Here is a 16997-nt window from a genome sequence, read left to right on the forward strand (position 1 = left end):
TTTTATTTTATAAATTTGCTGACAAACATGCAGGCAATCAACTTGGATAATTTTGTTGGACAAATTACTCTCAAGCCGATTTCAGCTGAATAAACTGTTATTCAGCTACTAATGTTACTTGAGATTGTATGAAAGCTGTTCGAGAGGCGTTTCCATGCATTCAGATTGAAATGAATATCATCATCTAACGAATTGCTGAAATGCTCCAGCAATTACCGTGAATTGGGGTAACATCCTGATAGCAGTTTTCTTTCTAAAGACGTGGTCACATTGGTCCCAAAGCCATATCAATACAGTACCAGAACAACGGCCCAACTGACAAATGTGAACAAATCGAGTTTTATTCACCTAACAGTTTATTTGATAAACAACAATCATATAATGCACAACTGTTTCTTAAAAAAAAACGTTTTTCACGAAATAAGTGAGAAAAACATAAAGGCGCATTTGATATTCTCTTTCGATACGAACTATGATGTCAATTTCGCCTACCTTCCCCCCTGCGGTAACCGGGCGCATTTAAAACTGAGTGTGCAGAAGGTCGATAGTGAAGATGGTTCGTGTGAAAGAGCGTAGCAAAACGGCGAAGCTGATGATAGTCAAACCAGAAGGATGAGGTAGAAAGGCGCAATCGCTGCTGTCAAACTGAAGGAGACGAAAAACCGAGGGGCGCAACAATCCTCAATTTTGATGAATGGCGCATGATGCTTTTTTATTTATTTTAACATGTTGTTCATAATATGAAAATAAATCAAATGGTTTGTTACAAAAGTAATATTGTAATGCATCATACAAAAATGCATAATGCGATTAAATCGATCGGAAACATAATATAGAATTGAAATTATATCCGCTGAACTTCAAACCGATATTACTGACAACGTATTAGTGTTCACATTCGCCCTAATTCTGACTCTGTATTGATATCTAGGAAGACAAAAATGATTGCGCCTAAACCGTCAATTTTAGATATATGGTGTCTTCGGTAAAGTTTCTCCATATTTTTCAGACATTTTTTTCAGAGATGTGAAATTAGGGTGGCCCACATGGTTTACGAGATCAGCACATAAACTTTTTTGCTGATGCATTTAGGACTACACAATGTTCTACAATGTTTTAGAACAACCGATTTGGAGCAACTTTGCCGAAGAACCCAAATTTCTATCTCTTATGGTTCGCGAGTTATGATTTTTTTTTAACAAAAAAGTTAGGGTGGTACTGAAAAATGAGTTTTTTCTTGATAACTTTTTATACCATAATTTCTCGCAAAAACTTTGTTACGAGCACTTTTAGAACTTTTCATTGCGCAACTTTTTGCCGAAGAGCTATCTCGAATATTTTTCAAGTTATAGATAATTTTCGGTTAAAAACATATTTTTTTCAAAATTTTGTCAATCTTTTCAAACAAAAAACGTCCTCACAGTTTTTTTTTCACCATAAACAGATAAAGAAATAATCTTTCTAATGCCGACAAAAGATTGAAAATCCGTTTGCGCCTTTCGGAGATATCTGCATTTGAAAACAACAATTTTTTCGAAGAAAATTTCTGATAACTCTGTAACCATAAGAGATAGAATAGTAGTTTCTTCGGCAAAAAGTTGCGCAATGAAAAGTTCTAAAAGTGCTCGGAACAAAGTTGTTGGGAGAAATTATGGTATAAAAAGTTATCAAGAAAAACTTTTTTGTTAAAAAAAAATCATAACTCGCGAACCATAAGAGATAGAAATTTGGGTTCTTCGGCAAAGTTGCTCCAAATCGGTTGTTCTAAAACATTGTAGAACATTGTGTAGTCCTAAATGCGTCAGCAAAAACGTTTATGTGCTGATCTCGTAAACCATGTGGGCCACCCTAATTTCACATCTCTGAAAAAAATGTCTGAAAAATATGGAGAAACTTTGCCCAAGACACCATATATCTAAAATTGACGGTTTAGGCGCAATCATTTTTGTCTTTCTAGATATGGCTTTGGGACCAATGTGCATTGTAGTCTAAGCTAAGCTTAGCTAAATAAAGATTTCATACAGTGTATACAGTGTTGACCAGACTCATTTCCCCGAAATTCGAATTGTGAATCCATGAACTGTTATAACTGTGCGTTGTATTCCTGAGATGGAGGGGGAGGTGGTTGGGCTTGAGTGTTGCACATGGGATCCGACAGTTTCGATCTCGGTGGGCCGCAATTCAAGTTTCGGTGAAATGATTCGCACTCACTCACTCACTCATTTCATTTCACCGAAACTTGAATTGTGGCTCTCTGGGATCAAAATTGATCGATTTTGTGTGCAGTACTCAAGCTTAACCAACTGCTTTTCTATCTTAGGAGGATAGAGCATGGTTGTAGTAGTTCGTGGCTTCGTAGTTCGGAAAGTGTTATTTTCGGGGAAATGAGTCTGAACAACACTGAGTGTATAACATTGTAATGAAATATGCATATTCTCAGATAAAAAGGGGTTTGTCCATTTCGCCCCGTATGTCCATTATGCCTCTAATCTCCAACAGCGCGACAGCCCGAAGGTTAGAATCGTATCCTGGACCTCCAACGCGTGTCCCATCAGTTGAACAGACAACTTACCAGTGGATAACTCATGACCCATATCATCACCAATCATTCAATGATCGCAGTTTGACAACGTTGATCGATGATGACAGCGAACTTGACACTTGCAACTTGGAGCGAACACACGCACACCAATTCGACGAAAGCTGCGGAGAGGTTGGTTGTTGTTTTGTTGCGCAAAGGAAATTTGAGCGCGGGCGGGTGGCAAAGTGCAGTGGGGGACGTATATTCCGACGGGTGCGCGGACGAATGTATCTTTTATTGTACTCACGGACAGTGGCGACAGCGGCGGTGGTATCAGTTGCTTAGGGTGCGGTACGCGTTCGAGAGTCATCATCAGCAGCTTCTAGATATAATATATGCGAGGCCAGGCAAGCCAAGAAGAGTTTCGCTAGTCGAACAATCATCGGTGAACCACCAATCAGTCCAGCAGGACAAACAGGAAAGTGCTGTGCATTTTTTCGCATTTTTAGTGGAGGAACGAATCCGGGGACAAAGTCTAATCGCGTTTGTGTTTCTCTATTAGTTAAAGAAGGTGTTTTTTCCTGATGCGCTGAATATCGCCCAACGGAGCGGAAAAAGCTAATATTTTAATTACCAATTAGCACACGGTGTTGAACATTGCGCGGGGAGCGATTCCTCCTGTCGTCCGGTTTTCCGTGGAGTTAGTTTGGTTTAGTGAGTGGAAGAAGCTAACTAGAAGTTTGGTGAGGTGAAGTGCTGGAGCTGCCATGATTTAGCATCTGGTTTCAAGTGCACCGAGCAGCAGTGAAAATCCTTGGGTTGGCTGGGATTTGCAGAGGGAGGATAATATGGTCGCGCGATAGAGGAAACTGATTCATTGTGATACAGTGATTCAAATTCGTATTCGCACAGTGTAGGTATACTGTCTTCACAAAAAGTTGGTCAATACTTTCAAATGATGTGTCGAGTTTGTAATACTTTATGAATATTGAAGGTCATATGTTAAATCTATTGATCAACAATCATAAACTGTTTTCATTTACTTTTAAATTTGGCATAATAGGAACGTATGGAAATTGTGTCCAAAATTGATTCAATACAATACAATGAACACCTTTCGAAATTCAAACATACAACATCTAAAAGTAAACTTTAATACTCTCTATGATTGTTCAAATCCTCTATAACTTGGCTCAGATGTATTAGAGTACATTTGCAGGGCTGGTAGCTGTTTAGAGGCTTTGTGTCTATTTTATTACAAGTCTCCAAAAAATCTCTATTCCTAATGGCAGGACTCTAAAGTCTCTTTTTAACAACAACCGAAAAACTAAACATTACATATATTTTGCAATTAGATTAAATGGACAAGTTGATGTGAAATTTGCGAAAAAGTTACACGTCTCCTCGGTGAGAATCGAACTCACCACTCTCTGTGTAGTTCGATTCTCATAGAGTGTTTGTCCGTTCAATCCAATTGCAAAATATATGCAATGTTTAGTTTTTCGGTAGTTGTTAAACTTGCACTCGGCTGGTTAGCCTTAAAACCACGATCATAATTAATTAAACAAGTCTCTTTTTATCCAAAATCCTTTCTGAAGTCACTATTTGTCTTGTCCTTGCAGTGAAATCTGATTCGAAATTCCTAACGATTAATTGCGACTGACTTGAAAATTTTCCAAAATGCTATTCCCTTTTTTTGAAGAAAATCGGTCAAGGTTTTTTCAGGAACCCCTACAAGAATATCTCCAGAAGTTGGTACGCCGATTTTTCAGTTATTTTTACAGCCATTTTCATTTGAATTGTTTCGTGAATTAAGCTTCGGTTTATCTCAGGAATTGCTCAAAAATTCTTCCAGCTATCATTCCTGAAAATCTTCAAAGAACTCTTTAAACCAGTGATTTGTCTTTAACACGCTCCAGTGGCGCAACCAAGGGTCCAAAACCACCCCTCTAGACTCGAAAAAATATTTAAATATTTTATATTTTTGAATTTCAACACTACACATCGACATCATACAACTACAAAGTAGTAAAGTTTGATTCGTATGAACATTGTGAATGTCAGTGGTTTTAATTGGTATATTTTACTGAATACGTGAATTAACGTTTTAAACTCATGCGTAAACCTTTGAGGCCATTGAGAACATTACGATAGGTAATAGATTTCTGAGATTTTTCAGCCATTATTGCACAATAGAGCGAAAAATTGTTACCTTGTCAACTATCACTCCGTAACAAGTTGGCGGCGCGCAATCTTATTTTAGTATTTTCATCGGAAAAAAAGTTGTGCAAAATAATTTTCTGTACCACTTCTAAGTTGTTCCGTCTGACAGTTTTAAACTGCAATAAAAAAAGTTTTAGAATTAATTCGACATATACCTAAAAATAATTAATGTTAAACACCGTAAATTTTCTAATCACGTGGGGCAAGTGAAAAGTTTCCCATTAGAGATTGAATTTGTGTTTTCTCTTTTGATAGCTATAAGCACAGAGAAACAGACGTAACACTTAGAACAAATCGTGATAAAAAACATAGTCGCGAAAACATGTACGCCCAATGCTAAAACCACTGTAGTTGGCCGATTGACCAACAGGTGGCGGTAGTGTACAAACGTCAAACACGAACAAAAACGACGCGAGCGCTGCGGGTGGTCGATTGGCCACCTACCTATATTCGAATCGATCGTTAAAAAGTTGGTCGATGGACAGCGATGAGAGTGTGACGTCTGTTTGTCTGTGCTATAAGTATACAAGGTTCGCAGTTATAGGGTGCCGGTGCCATTAGTGGACTACTTAAGCTATAAAAAATCAAAACAAAATAACGAAAAGCCCTAACAAAGGTATTTTGGCGTCAGCAGAAAGATTTTAACCTATACTATATGAGAAAAATATGAAAAGAGTGATACAACTATTTTTTTAACATAAAATCGCTGGAGCCACTATTGGTACACGTGTTCCAGTAGTTGCGCTATTGCTCCAGTAGTAGACGTTCGGGAATGATACAAGGAATTTTAAACAAAATGGTATATTTTTGCACAGGTTTAACATTTTTCCCTCGGAACAGCAACTAATATCTTTCAAATGAACCATAAAGATTTAACATTTTTCCCTCGGAACAGCAACTAATATCTTTCGAATGAACCATAAAGATCATCATGGCCAAATCATGGAAATTCTCTAAGAAAAGGTTGCCAAATATTACGATATTAATATGTTTACTTTGGACAGCCGATCAAAAGGAAGACGTTGATTGAAAAGTTCCAATATAAGAGAACGCACGGAAATCTCGTAGAATGTCTATATAAAGCTAGTTCAAAACATAAAAAATGGGGTATATGTGTATCCACATAAAAAAGTTTTTATATACTTTATTGAAGGATTCTATTTGATTTCTCCTGAAGAATTATCCGACGTCATATCCATTTTTCTTAAAAACGGTGGTAATTCTACAGAGCAGAAATGCAATTGCTGTCCCATTATGTAAGAACTAACATTGGGAATGTTGCAGTTATAATGTTGTCGAATCGACAACAGAAAAAAATTCAAGTAATAAGAAGAAAATTTTCTTTGTTTACATGTTACTTATGTTATTGTTCATTGGGACGCCCTTACAAATGTTAAAGGTAATAGAAATAGTGAATATAACTGTTAGTTTTTGAATTTATTGTTCAAAACGATAAACTTTTCACTTGCTCCACCTGTGGAGCAAGTGAAAAGTAAGGAGACGTTTTTCAAAAACTTTTTCTGTACTTTTTTTTATCAATTTCAGCATACTGCTTATATTTGGTGGGAGTCAAGCTAAAAAATATACACGACCTCATTTGTTTTAATTTAAAGTATCTAGAATTTGAAGAATCCCAACTATGTGAAATCCATTACACACTTGCCCCACGGTACCTTATCTTTATTAAAGAGATGTTTAGCTCTGGGCTAATTCAATTCGGGACCAACGGCTTAACTTCCCTTCCCTTACTGAAATTTTCAGTAACTATCTCGGAGATCGGATTCGATCCCAGGTCCTCGGCGTGAGAGGCGTGTGTTTTTACCATTACACCAGGTCCGTCCCCTGTGTTTTTTATTCTTAAACTTTTTAGGCAGTCTGATAAAAACAAAATCATCTGGTAACTACCTGGGAGGGAGGCATCGATGCTACACACGAAATATAGAACAAAGTTTGTTTGAACTGCAAGATAACTCCAGCTTGCCAACAACAATCAAGGCAGGCTTGGGAAAAATCGCTAGTTTTCTTTTGTTGTGTACTTTCGATCGTTTTTGACAAACATGGAAAAAGGGCCACAGTTTTCTATGCACCAAATATTAATTTTCATTGGAAAAAGTAAAACTATGCGTTCTTCAATACTTTATATTCAATCAGTTGAAAGGTGCTCACGTGACATTACTTGCATTATGTGCATGAATTGATTTTCATTAAATTTTTGTCACTTATGAAAAAAATCCACGTGCTCGGCTGGGATTTGAACCCAGGACTCTTGTATGCTAGACGAGCGCTTTACCAACTAAGCTACCGAGCCACTTGGTGACCCAATAACTGAGTTGGTTACAAGTTTAGAATTCAAATCCCTACAGACCACGCGGACCCCTTTCACTTGAGTGAGAACGACACGTTGATAGCCTTCCTTAGTGGTCAGAGTCGATGTTAGCGCCACGATAGGTCCTGATGTCGATAATGCCGCAGAAGTGCCGTCCATCGATCAAAACGTGGTCGATTTGTGATTCCGTCTGCTGCGGTGATCACCAGGTGTACCGATAACGAGAGGCTGTGCTGAAAGTAGGTGCTACGAATGGCCATTAGCCTGGGACACGGTTATATGAAACATTTAGATTCTCGATCCAGTCCACTTTTTGGATTGCATTTAGGTCCCATAACCACTGTGCAAAATTTCAGCTCGATCGGTGAAACTATAGTTTTAGCGCCAGCCGTTGAAAGTGTGTATGGAATTTATTATGGGAAAACCTACTTTTGCAATGAAAAATCGCCAGAGGTCGCCCATTGTCCTCTATAAAAACTCTGAACACGGATCTCTATAGGTATTTCTACGATGAACAACATTGCCGAAGACCGCAAAGCAATCCGAAGCTTGTGAAAAAAGTTATTAAGCATAGACTATGGAAATTTTGCCTGATTTTGTTATTATTGTTATTCTTTTACGTGATAATCAACGTCGCCTTGCCAATAGGTTTTCATTGAATAATTTTGTGTTACTCTATGCCATTTCCATTACGAAAAGATCCTGGACCGATCGGGAATCGAACCCACATACCTTCAGCATGGCTTTGCTTGGTAGCCGAGGACTTTACCACTAGGCTAAGGAAGGCCCCTCATAGAGAGTATTAAAATGAAGTTTTGATTGTTGTATATTTGATTTTAATAGGTGTTCCAATATGGAATGGCGTCAATTAAAGACGAAAATTTTATACTTTTGTATTGTTATAAAGATTCACGTAAATGGAAACAATTCATGATTGTCGAACACGTAACACCTTTAATATTAAAGTATTTTAAAATCAATATATCATTTGATAGTTTTTTACCAGCTTGATCTGAAAACAGTGCCCTGTACGATTATTAATTTGAATCATTGTAGGTGTTATAGTTAAAAGTGCATAACTTGACGGAATACAAGGATTTGCTGAAGAAACGATCCCCTCAGTACCACCAATTTCCGGTCAATTTTGTGTGATTAAGTGTCTACATTTCCCGACGTGTGCCGTTCGTTCGATGAATTGCAGCGCTGGAGCAGATTGTGTCCGTGCAGCAGTGCTACCGTCAGTGTCCTCCTACCGCCAGCCGCTTCAGTAACATTAGAGTGTCCCAGCAGTCGAGAATGCCATTGGCCAACTCGGTGGACCCATGGAGAGAGAAAGTCCCACACAATATCGGCGGTATCGAGGTATGTATGTGTTTTGTTTTTCGTCTTCTGTGGGATGAATAATCTCTTTTGATTGTCCGATAGTTATCCAATAGACGTTTATCTTAATGTATTCCTATTTATTTTTCTGTTAAGTAACTATTTGCGTGTCAAAATTTAACAACTATTTTCTCGACATAATTATGCGTTTGCATTTGTGCTTTGGTTGTTTGCTGCCCCTTTTCGCCATACAAATAAAACTGATAACTATTCTTTTACTTGCCCATATGTAGTAGTTCTCTCTCGAAATAAATGTGTGAATTAGCCTTCTAAGTCAGTCAAACAAAATACAAACAAATTTGTTTAAACTTAAAAGCAAAAATGAAATTATTACTGTCAATTACTATTGACGAGCTATTACTCATGTAAAAACTATGATCATCGGATGCCTGACGAACCTGCAGTTTATAGAAGAAATCTGAGCCTGTCTACAACATATATTGTCAGTGGTCTTGTAAAAATTGTGACACGGACTCTACATTGTCAAAAATTGTCAATATTCCGTGAACTATGTGAATACCCCTCTAAGGCCGTTGCTAATGCATGTGAAAACCAATAAGAGGTTGCCACTGTCGTAAACATTGGTTTTCCGAACATATCATGAGTAAGACAGCATCTAGAATGCCGAACTAAGTAACGAAAAGAAAAAACGAAAGCAAATGCCCGTGAAATTAGTGTCGTTTAGGCTATTCCGAGCTGCACCAGAACGACGTAATGGTCTCTAATCATGGTGGAAAATAATCCTGTATGCTTCATAAAGCACATGAAAGAAGAGAAAACACACTAGGAACTGCCCAATCATTATGTAAGAACGCTGGAAACCTCAATGTCGTGCTACACTTGTTCCATACCCGCAGAGCCTAGTTATAGCCAGAGTTCGATAGAATGTCGTTCGCGCGCGCGATAGTAGAAGAGCTTGTCGTCAGCAGAATAGTTCCGTTATGTAACTGATTTGCACAGGCAGTAAATGTACTGCACGTGCTTCGCATTTATTTGTACGAAGGTTGTTTCAACTCTCGCAGTCCGATGTCCTGCTCGATTCCATAAAATCTGGAAATGAAAAGAAACGGTTAATCAGAACAAGTCGTTGCTGACCAAGTAGGACGCTTTTGATTGAAATCGCTTACAGTGGGTGGAAACTGATATACAGTCAACTGTGTATAATAAGACATTGAAGGAACTTCCGAGTTAGGGACATGTCGCGTTATATAACGCAAAATCAGTGCAACCATCGAGCAGTGCGCATCGTACCTTCGTGCTGTGCGTACACGAATTCTCTCTGCTCTTGGAAGTTTTCTTAAAAACTACCTAAAGCAATAAAACAGTACTTTTCAGTGCTACAAAAACAGTACTTTTCAGTGCTAAAATTAAAAACGGTACTTTTCAGTGCTACTAAAACAGTACTTTTCAGTACTATTTTTTCTACTATTGATCCCTTTACGATCCTTGTTTGGACCCGTGCCTTCGATTTTTCGTTGGACCCGTTGGCGAAAGCTAGCGGTGGTAATCCTTCTTGGACACCGTCTTGGGAAAAAAACCTTTCGAAGGTCACGTCTTCTTTCGTTTATTAATTAAACATGGTATCAACAACTAACAAAAGGAAGGGTGAATCTCTGAATTCACTACTTCCTTCCAAAAAAGTGGGTTTTAAAACTGTCACTACACGTGGCAAGAATGGAAGAAAGGACGTTTCCCCGGAATGCGAACTTTCTTCCAAGGGTGAAATGAATAATTGTATCGAAATGAGCAATCAGTTCGATGCTCTAGACAAATTTTCCGAACACCAAATCGAAGCAGCCTCTAGCCCAGGCTCTTTGATTCAAGTGAGGAAGCAAAGAGTGCCGCCTATCGTGGTCAGTTGTTCCGAATTTGGGGGATTTAGGCAGGAGATCTTGAACTCCATTAGGGGAATCAAGGTTTCCTTCCAAATCGCAAAGAAAGGAGACTGTCGCGTTTTGCCGGAAACTCTTAAAGATCGTGAGCTTCTTCTCAAACATCTTGAAGAGAAGAAGCACAAATTTTTTACTTATGACGACAAAACTGAACGTTTGTTCAAAGTTGTCTTGAAAGGTCTCTCAAGTGACTATAAATCACCTGAATAGATCAAAAATGGAATAAATGATTTACTTGGATTTTCCCCAGTCCAAGTAATCATTATGAAAAAGAGAACCCAATCTGGCATTGTTCGGAAAGGGCTTTCTCAAGAATTTTATTTAGTTCACTTTAACAAAAAAGAACTAAATAATATTAAAGCTTTAGAAAAAGCAAAACTTTTGTTTGATGACCGTGTGACATGGGAACATTTCCAGAAACCTGGAGGAAATTACCAGAACCCCACTCAGTGCCGTCGATGCCAAAAGTGGGGTCATGGTACAAAAAATTGTCGCATGGATGCTAAATGCATGATTTGCGGAGGTTCTTCTCACGCCAAAGACGTCTGTCCAGTGAAGGAAGATACCACCAAATTCATATGTTGTAATTGCGGGGCTAACCATAAGTCCAATTTTTGGAATTGTCCTTCACGCAAAAAGGTCATTGAGGCTCGTGCCAGGCAGATGAAAGATAATATCCGTTACGATAACGGTCGTTTCCGGAATTTGCCTGGTAGAGTATCGAACAATGCTCATTTTTCAGTTAACGATCGCTTGATCATGAATCATACCCATCAGGAAGATCATAATCATGCTCATTCACAAACTAATTTTATTCCGTCGGGTAGCCGTTCGAATCTTTCTATTTCGAATGTATCTACCCACGGAAAATCCTTTGCCGATATCGTAGCAGGAAATTCGAACTCCTCCCCTGTTCGATCCATGGGTACACATTCTACTTGTTTCAAATCAAATGGAAAAAACCCTACCACCATAGGTAACTCCGCTTCTTCGTCTACCGGAAATTCCAATGGGAAATCACATGACATGTCTGCCTCTGATTTTAATTTTCTAACTGAACAATTGAATCTAATGATTGATGCAATGTTCAAAGCCACCACTATGACTGAAGCAGTCCAAGTAGGTGTAAAATTTACAAATCAAATTGTTATTGGATTACGTTTTTCTAATGGATCCAAATAATAATTTAAATATTTTAAATTGGAATGCTCGTTCTCTGAATGGTAAAGAGGACGAGCTGTTTAATTTTCTTACGGCTAATAACGTGCATATAGCAGTTATTACCGAAACGTATTTAAAACCTGGATCTAAACTCAAAAGAGATCCTAACTTTTTTGTTTATCGTAATTGTGGGGGTGGGAATGCCAAATTCTTTAGAGCAAACACAGGGTTGTAGTGTACTGCTTAAAGCTACAAATAAATTTTATTGTAAGGTAGAATCTCTTTATGTAAATCTATTGTCACTTACATATTTTGGTGATAACCTCCGAAACGTTCGATTCGTTTCGTCGACTGCTGATGATACTTGCTTCCTACAAATGTTTATTACTTGTAATATTTCTTTTTAGGATCATTTTCTATTACTTACTGCGTGTAGCCAAACTCTAGCCAAAGATTAAACTGTGATCTAGTATTAAGTTGAATTTAGGTTCTAAGTAAACGATATCGAGATCAATAGAAATAGGAATTTAGTTAAGTATTATTTCACAATTCTGCATAAAGGTTTTACTCACTAGGTTTAAGAACACTAACTGCATGAATTCAACACTAGATTAACTTGATAATTTAAGATTTGCTTAAGAAATTTTAGTTCACACTGACTGAAAATAACTTGATTGTTCTATTCAATTTATTTAGCATGATATGCAAAATCACTTATCGATCTGACAGTCCACGTCATCGACCGTTGACATAACTCCTCTTCTTTCATCTACGGCGTCGCTGCAACGAGGGGTTTGCCGTCACATTCCCCCTTCCGTAAATCCTGGAACATCCGAGGATCCGTTACCAGGTTTTGCTTCATCTAAGACGTCCAAAACTGCTAGATTCACCGCCGCTCGTCGATGAACTCCTGAAGATGTTTTCACCATTGCTTGACGAACTCTGCCATCTTTGCCTTTCAAGACTTCTACAATTCTCCCGCGCACCCATTGACTTCTCGACGGACCTCCAATAACCATCACCAAATCTCCTACTTCAAGGTCCTTAACATTTTCAAACCACTTTGATCGTCTGGTGATGATTGGAATGTATTCCTTAATCCATCTCGTCCAAAAGCTGTCCGTAATGGATTGCGCTAATTTCCAGCTACTGCGAAGATTCCCAATAAACTTTAAAGGTTCCATCGGCATCATTTTTGATCCATTAGAACTGCCCAATAAAAAATGATTGGGCGTTAAAGATTCCTGATCTGCAGAGTCTAAAGGAATGTAGGTGAGAGGACGACAATTGATCATCGCTTCAACCTCGCACAGAATGGTCTCCAAAGTCTCGTCATCCGGTTTCCGTGGCGCTTCTAAAATTGTTCCAGCTGCTACTTTTACAGAACGCACCAGGCGTTCCCAAACACCGCCCATGTGTGGTGTTGCGGGAGGAATGAATCTCCACTTTGTATGCGCACTGGTAAATGTAGTAGAGAGTTTATTACCAATTTCTTCTTGCAATTCCCTGCTGGCACCCTGAAAACAGGTCGCGTTGTCTGTATAGAATTCTGCTGGTGAACCGCGTCTTGCCACAAATCGTCGTACTGCCATAACGCAAGACTCAGTTGAAAGACTATGCACGACCTCGAGGTGTATAGCCCTTATTGCCAGGCAGGTAAATAGAGCAACCCTTTAAGTTTGTGGGGTTGTCCACTTCGGTCATGTGGAAGTTTATCACTGCTTGGGAAGAGCCAGCATCTGGTTTGCTGCCATAAATACCCCAACCTAGTCGGCATTTTGCAGCAATCGGTTCTCCTTGCCGTCCTTGACGGATTTTTAATGGAACACCCAACTGCAGATTATCCAGTCCAATCAAAAGTTGGGGTTGGATCCGTGCATGATCTTCTATCGGAAGACCACGCAGATGAGGGAATTTTTTTGCCAATTCTTGGTATCTCATGGACTGAGAAGGTAGGGACAGACTACTTACGGTATGAGCACCGACCAACTGATGCTTTGTCTTCCCTTTTTTCCCGGAGATCTCCAAGTGCACCTTTTGAGATTTTGCTTCCCTTCGGGTCACGTTTCCAGTCCATTTCAATGTTAACGGTTCATTCTCGCCATTTACGCCCAATTGACTTGCAACGCTCGCATCGAGAAAGGTGAGCTCCGACCCCTCATCAATGAAAGCAAATACCATGACTGATTGCTCTTTATAATGCAGTACAACGGGTAGCACGCGGAAGAAAGTATACGTACCTTCAGAAGACATGGAGACATTAGAAGAAACATTGACTGAGTGCGATGGCGCAGATGGAACTGGACAGTGGAGCAATGTATGGTGCTTATTGCGACAATCTTGAACACCACATCCTTGCCAGGATTTACATGGCCATTTCCCATGATTATTCAAGCATGTTCTGCAAAGTCCTTTGTGTTGTATGGTTTTCCATCGCTCGTCCACATTCATCGCCTTGAACTTGAGACAGTCGCAGACTCTATGACCCTCACAGTCGCAAACTACACAAATCTTACCAGTTTTCCTACTGTTAGTCGAAAATTTGGAGGAAGAACTAGTTTGTATTGCAGACCCTATTGAATGTGCTTGAATATGGGCCTTTTCTCTAGGTTTATATCGTTCATTTTTAAAACCACCGCTAGCGACCGGTAAGTCGAACGTAACTTCACTTGCTGCGCTGACTAATTGGGACATAAATTTACCAAATGTCCGCAGTGTGGGCATGGGGTAATGTTTCTTGTATATTCCCCAGTCTAGCCTGAGAGGACCTGGTAGTTTTTCAACCAATTGTTGTATTAGAATAGGATTGGTTAAATGGCTTTCCTGATGCGCTGCCTCCAGGTGGTCTACTAAGTTTTGTACTGCTAATCCAAACTCCATTACCGATTCTAGACGGTCGTGCCTTGGAGCCGCAACTTGCTGAACCTTTCGTAGCAAAGATCGAATCAGTAACTCTGGACGACCATATAAAGTGCGTAGCGTTTCGATTACCGAGGGAACACTGGACGGTAGCAATAGGCGACTGCGTACTGCCTCTAGTGCAGGTCCTTTCAGGCACCTTTGTAATCGGATTAAATTTTCAGCATCAGAATACCCGCAGGTGATTGTTGTTTGTTCGAAGCAGCAGATAAATATGGGCCAATCTTCGGGATTGCCACAGAACGTAGGTAACTCTTTACCCATCACTTGACGAGCTGCTATGTGTTCGGCTCCAAGCACTGTCGGCGTGTTGTTTTCGACCATTCGTCCTATTGGTTCCTCTGTCGCCATGGCACGATACCTAGATGGAATCCAAGGATTGTCGTGCAATGCGTGTTGATAGTTGAGATCTCTCTGCACTGGATTTGGAGGCGAAAAACGAGTAGAACCGTTTGGATTCGTTTGATAAACATGGTGAACGACAGGATTTTTAACTCCCATTCGCGAGGTAACCTGAGGATTGACTGCATCTACGGGGCCAGTAGGAATGCCAGTAGGGCTTGGATTGACGACTTCCTTATGTCGCCCTTGATTGTCCTCGCCACATTCCAAGGGTCTTCCAGTAAGTTGCAGATCCGCAAGCCACGATGAGACATTATCCTGAACGTCGACCTCGGATGCACATTTGCTGCCAGCGTTGCTTTCTGCGATTTGCCGTAAGAGTGCTTTCCTTTTCGTCAAAGAATCCTGCCGAATCTGCTGCTGCTCTTCTTGAATCTTCCGTTCTTCCGCTAACTGCAGCTGTCGTAACTCGGCTTCTTCTTCCAACAACTTTCTCTTTTCCTCTAACTGACGCTTCCTTTCCTCAATCTCCTTCTTCTTCATTTTCTCCTTTTCCTTCATTTCCTCTTCTTTCGCCAGACGTTCCTCTTCTACTATTTTCAGCTCCGCCTCCAGAACAGCAACCCGTTCAGAAACACGAGAGCCAGCCTGGCTTCCAACCGGAGTTTTCAGCTTTGTTTTACTCCGCGTGGTCATTACGCTACGGGAATCCGAGTGTTTGGGTCGATTTTCGCGTCCTGCCGTTCCTTTATGTAGCTGACCTGATGTTTCTCCTGTACACTCCTTACAAACGTACGATTGATCTCTTACGTTTCCATCAACATTTGCGCAACCAAAATGCTCCCATTCGTGGCATTTGTCGCAAGCTACCATTTGGTCTTCCGCTGAATTCGGTCGGGTACATCGCTTGCAATTGTGGCCATCTATCGAGTCGCGAAGATCTTCCATTTCGGAACCCACGTACAAAATATCTTTAAGTTTGTGGGGGTGGGAATGCCAAATTCTTTAGAGCAAACACAGGGTTGTAGTGTACTGCTTAAAGCTACAAATAAATTTTATTGTAAGGTAGAATCTCTTTATGTAAATCTATTGTCACTTACATATTTTGGTGATAACCTCCGAAACGTTCGATTCGTTTCGTCGACTGCTGATGATACTTGCTTCCTACAAATGTTTATTACTTGTAATATTTCTTTTTAGGATCATTTTCTATTACTTACTGCGTGTAGCCAAACTCTAGCCAAAGATTAAACTGTGATCTAGTATTAAGTTGAATTTAGGTTCTAAGTAAACGATATCGAGATCAATAGAAATAGGAATTTAGTTAAGTATTATTTCACAATTCTGCATAAAGGTTTTACTCACTAGGTTTAAGAACACTAACTGCATGAATTCAACACTAGATTAACTTGATAATTTAAGATTTGCTTAAGAAATTTTAGTTCACACTGACTGAAAATAACTTGATTGTTCTATTCAATTTATTTAGCATGATATGCAAAATCACTTATCGATCTGACAGTCCACGTCATCGACCGTTGACATAACTCCTCTTCTTTCATCTACGGCGTCGCTGCAACGAGGGGTTTGCCGTCACAGTAATGATCGACTTGATGGGGCATGTGGGGGAGTTGCAATCATCATTCATAGGCGTATAAAACATCAACTGTTTTCATCATTTGAAACTAAAGTTTTTGAAACTTTAGGTGTTTCTGTTGAAACACAGTTTGGTAAATATACTTTCATAGCTGCCTATTTGCCTTTTCAATGCTCTGGGCAGCAAGTTAATTTGCTCCAAACTGACTTGCGTAAATTGACTCGCAATAAGTCAAAATTTTTTGTCATTGGTGACTTTAATGCCAAACATCGGTCATGGAATAATTCTCAAAGTAATTCCAACGGCAGAATTTTATTTGATGAGTGCTCTTCAGGATATTTCTCAATTCAATACCCTGATAGCCCTACATGTTTTTCCTCTTCTAGAAATCCATCTACGATTGATTTGGTCTTAACCGACTCTAGTCATCTTTGTAGCCAACTGATTACTCATGCTGATTTTGATTCTGATCATGTCCCTGTTACATTTCAAATATCCCAAGAAGCGATTCTCAATCCTATCAGCTCCACTTTCAATTATTTACGAGCCGACTGGAATATATATAAAACGTATGTTGACTCCAATCTTGATGTTAACATTTCTGGTGGTGTGTGGCGATCGTATAGCTTGTTTCGT

The 16997-nt window shown here is 39.5% G+C and overlaps 1 protein-coding gene across 1 annotated transcript in view; it reads left to right on the forward strand.

Moving 5' to 3' along the window:
• The first annotated feature begins 2790 nt into the window (after positions 1-2790).
• LOC5564884 (ribosomal protein S6 kinase 2 beta) overlaps positions 2791-16997 on the forward strand; it is a 131082-nt gene continuing 116875 nt past the window's right edge. The window contains 2 exon segments of the mRNA XM_001649156.2: positions 2791-3434; positions 8127-8432. Of these exon segments, the coding sequence (XP_001649206.2) occupies positions 8393-8432 (40 nt within the window). The 5' untranslated portion in view covers positions 2791-3434; positions 8127-8392.

Source organism: Aedes aegypti, chromosome 3, assembly GCF_002204515.2.
Source record: "Aedes aegypti strain LVP_AGWG chromosome 3, AaegL5.0 Primary Assembly, whole genome shotgun sequence".
Taxonomy (NCBI): Eukaryota; Metazoa; Arthropoda; class Insecta; order Diptera; family Culicidae; genus Aedes; species Aedes aegypti.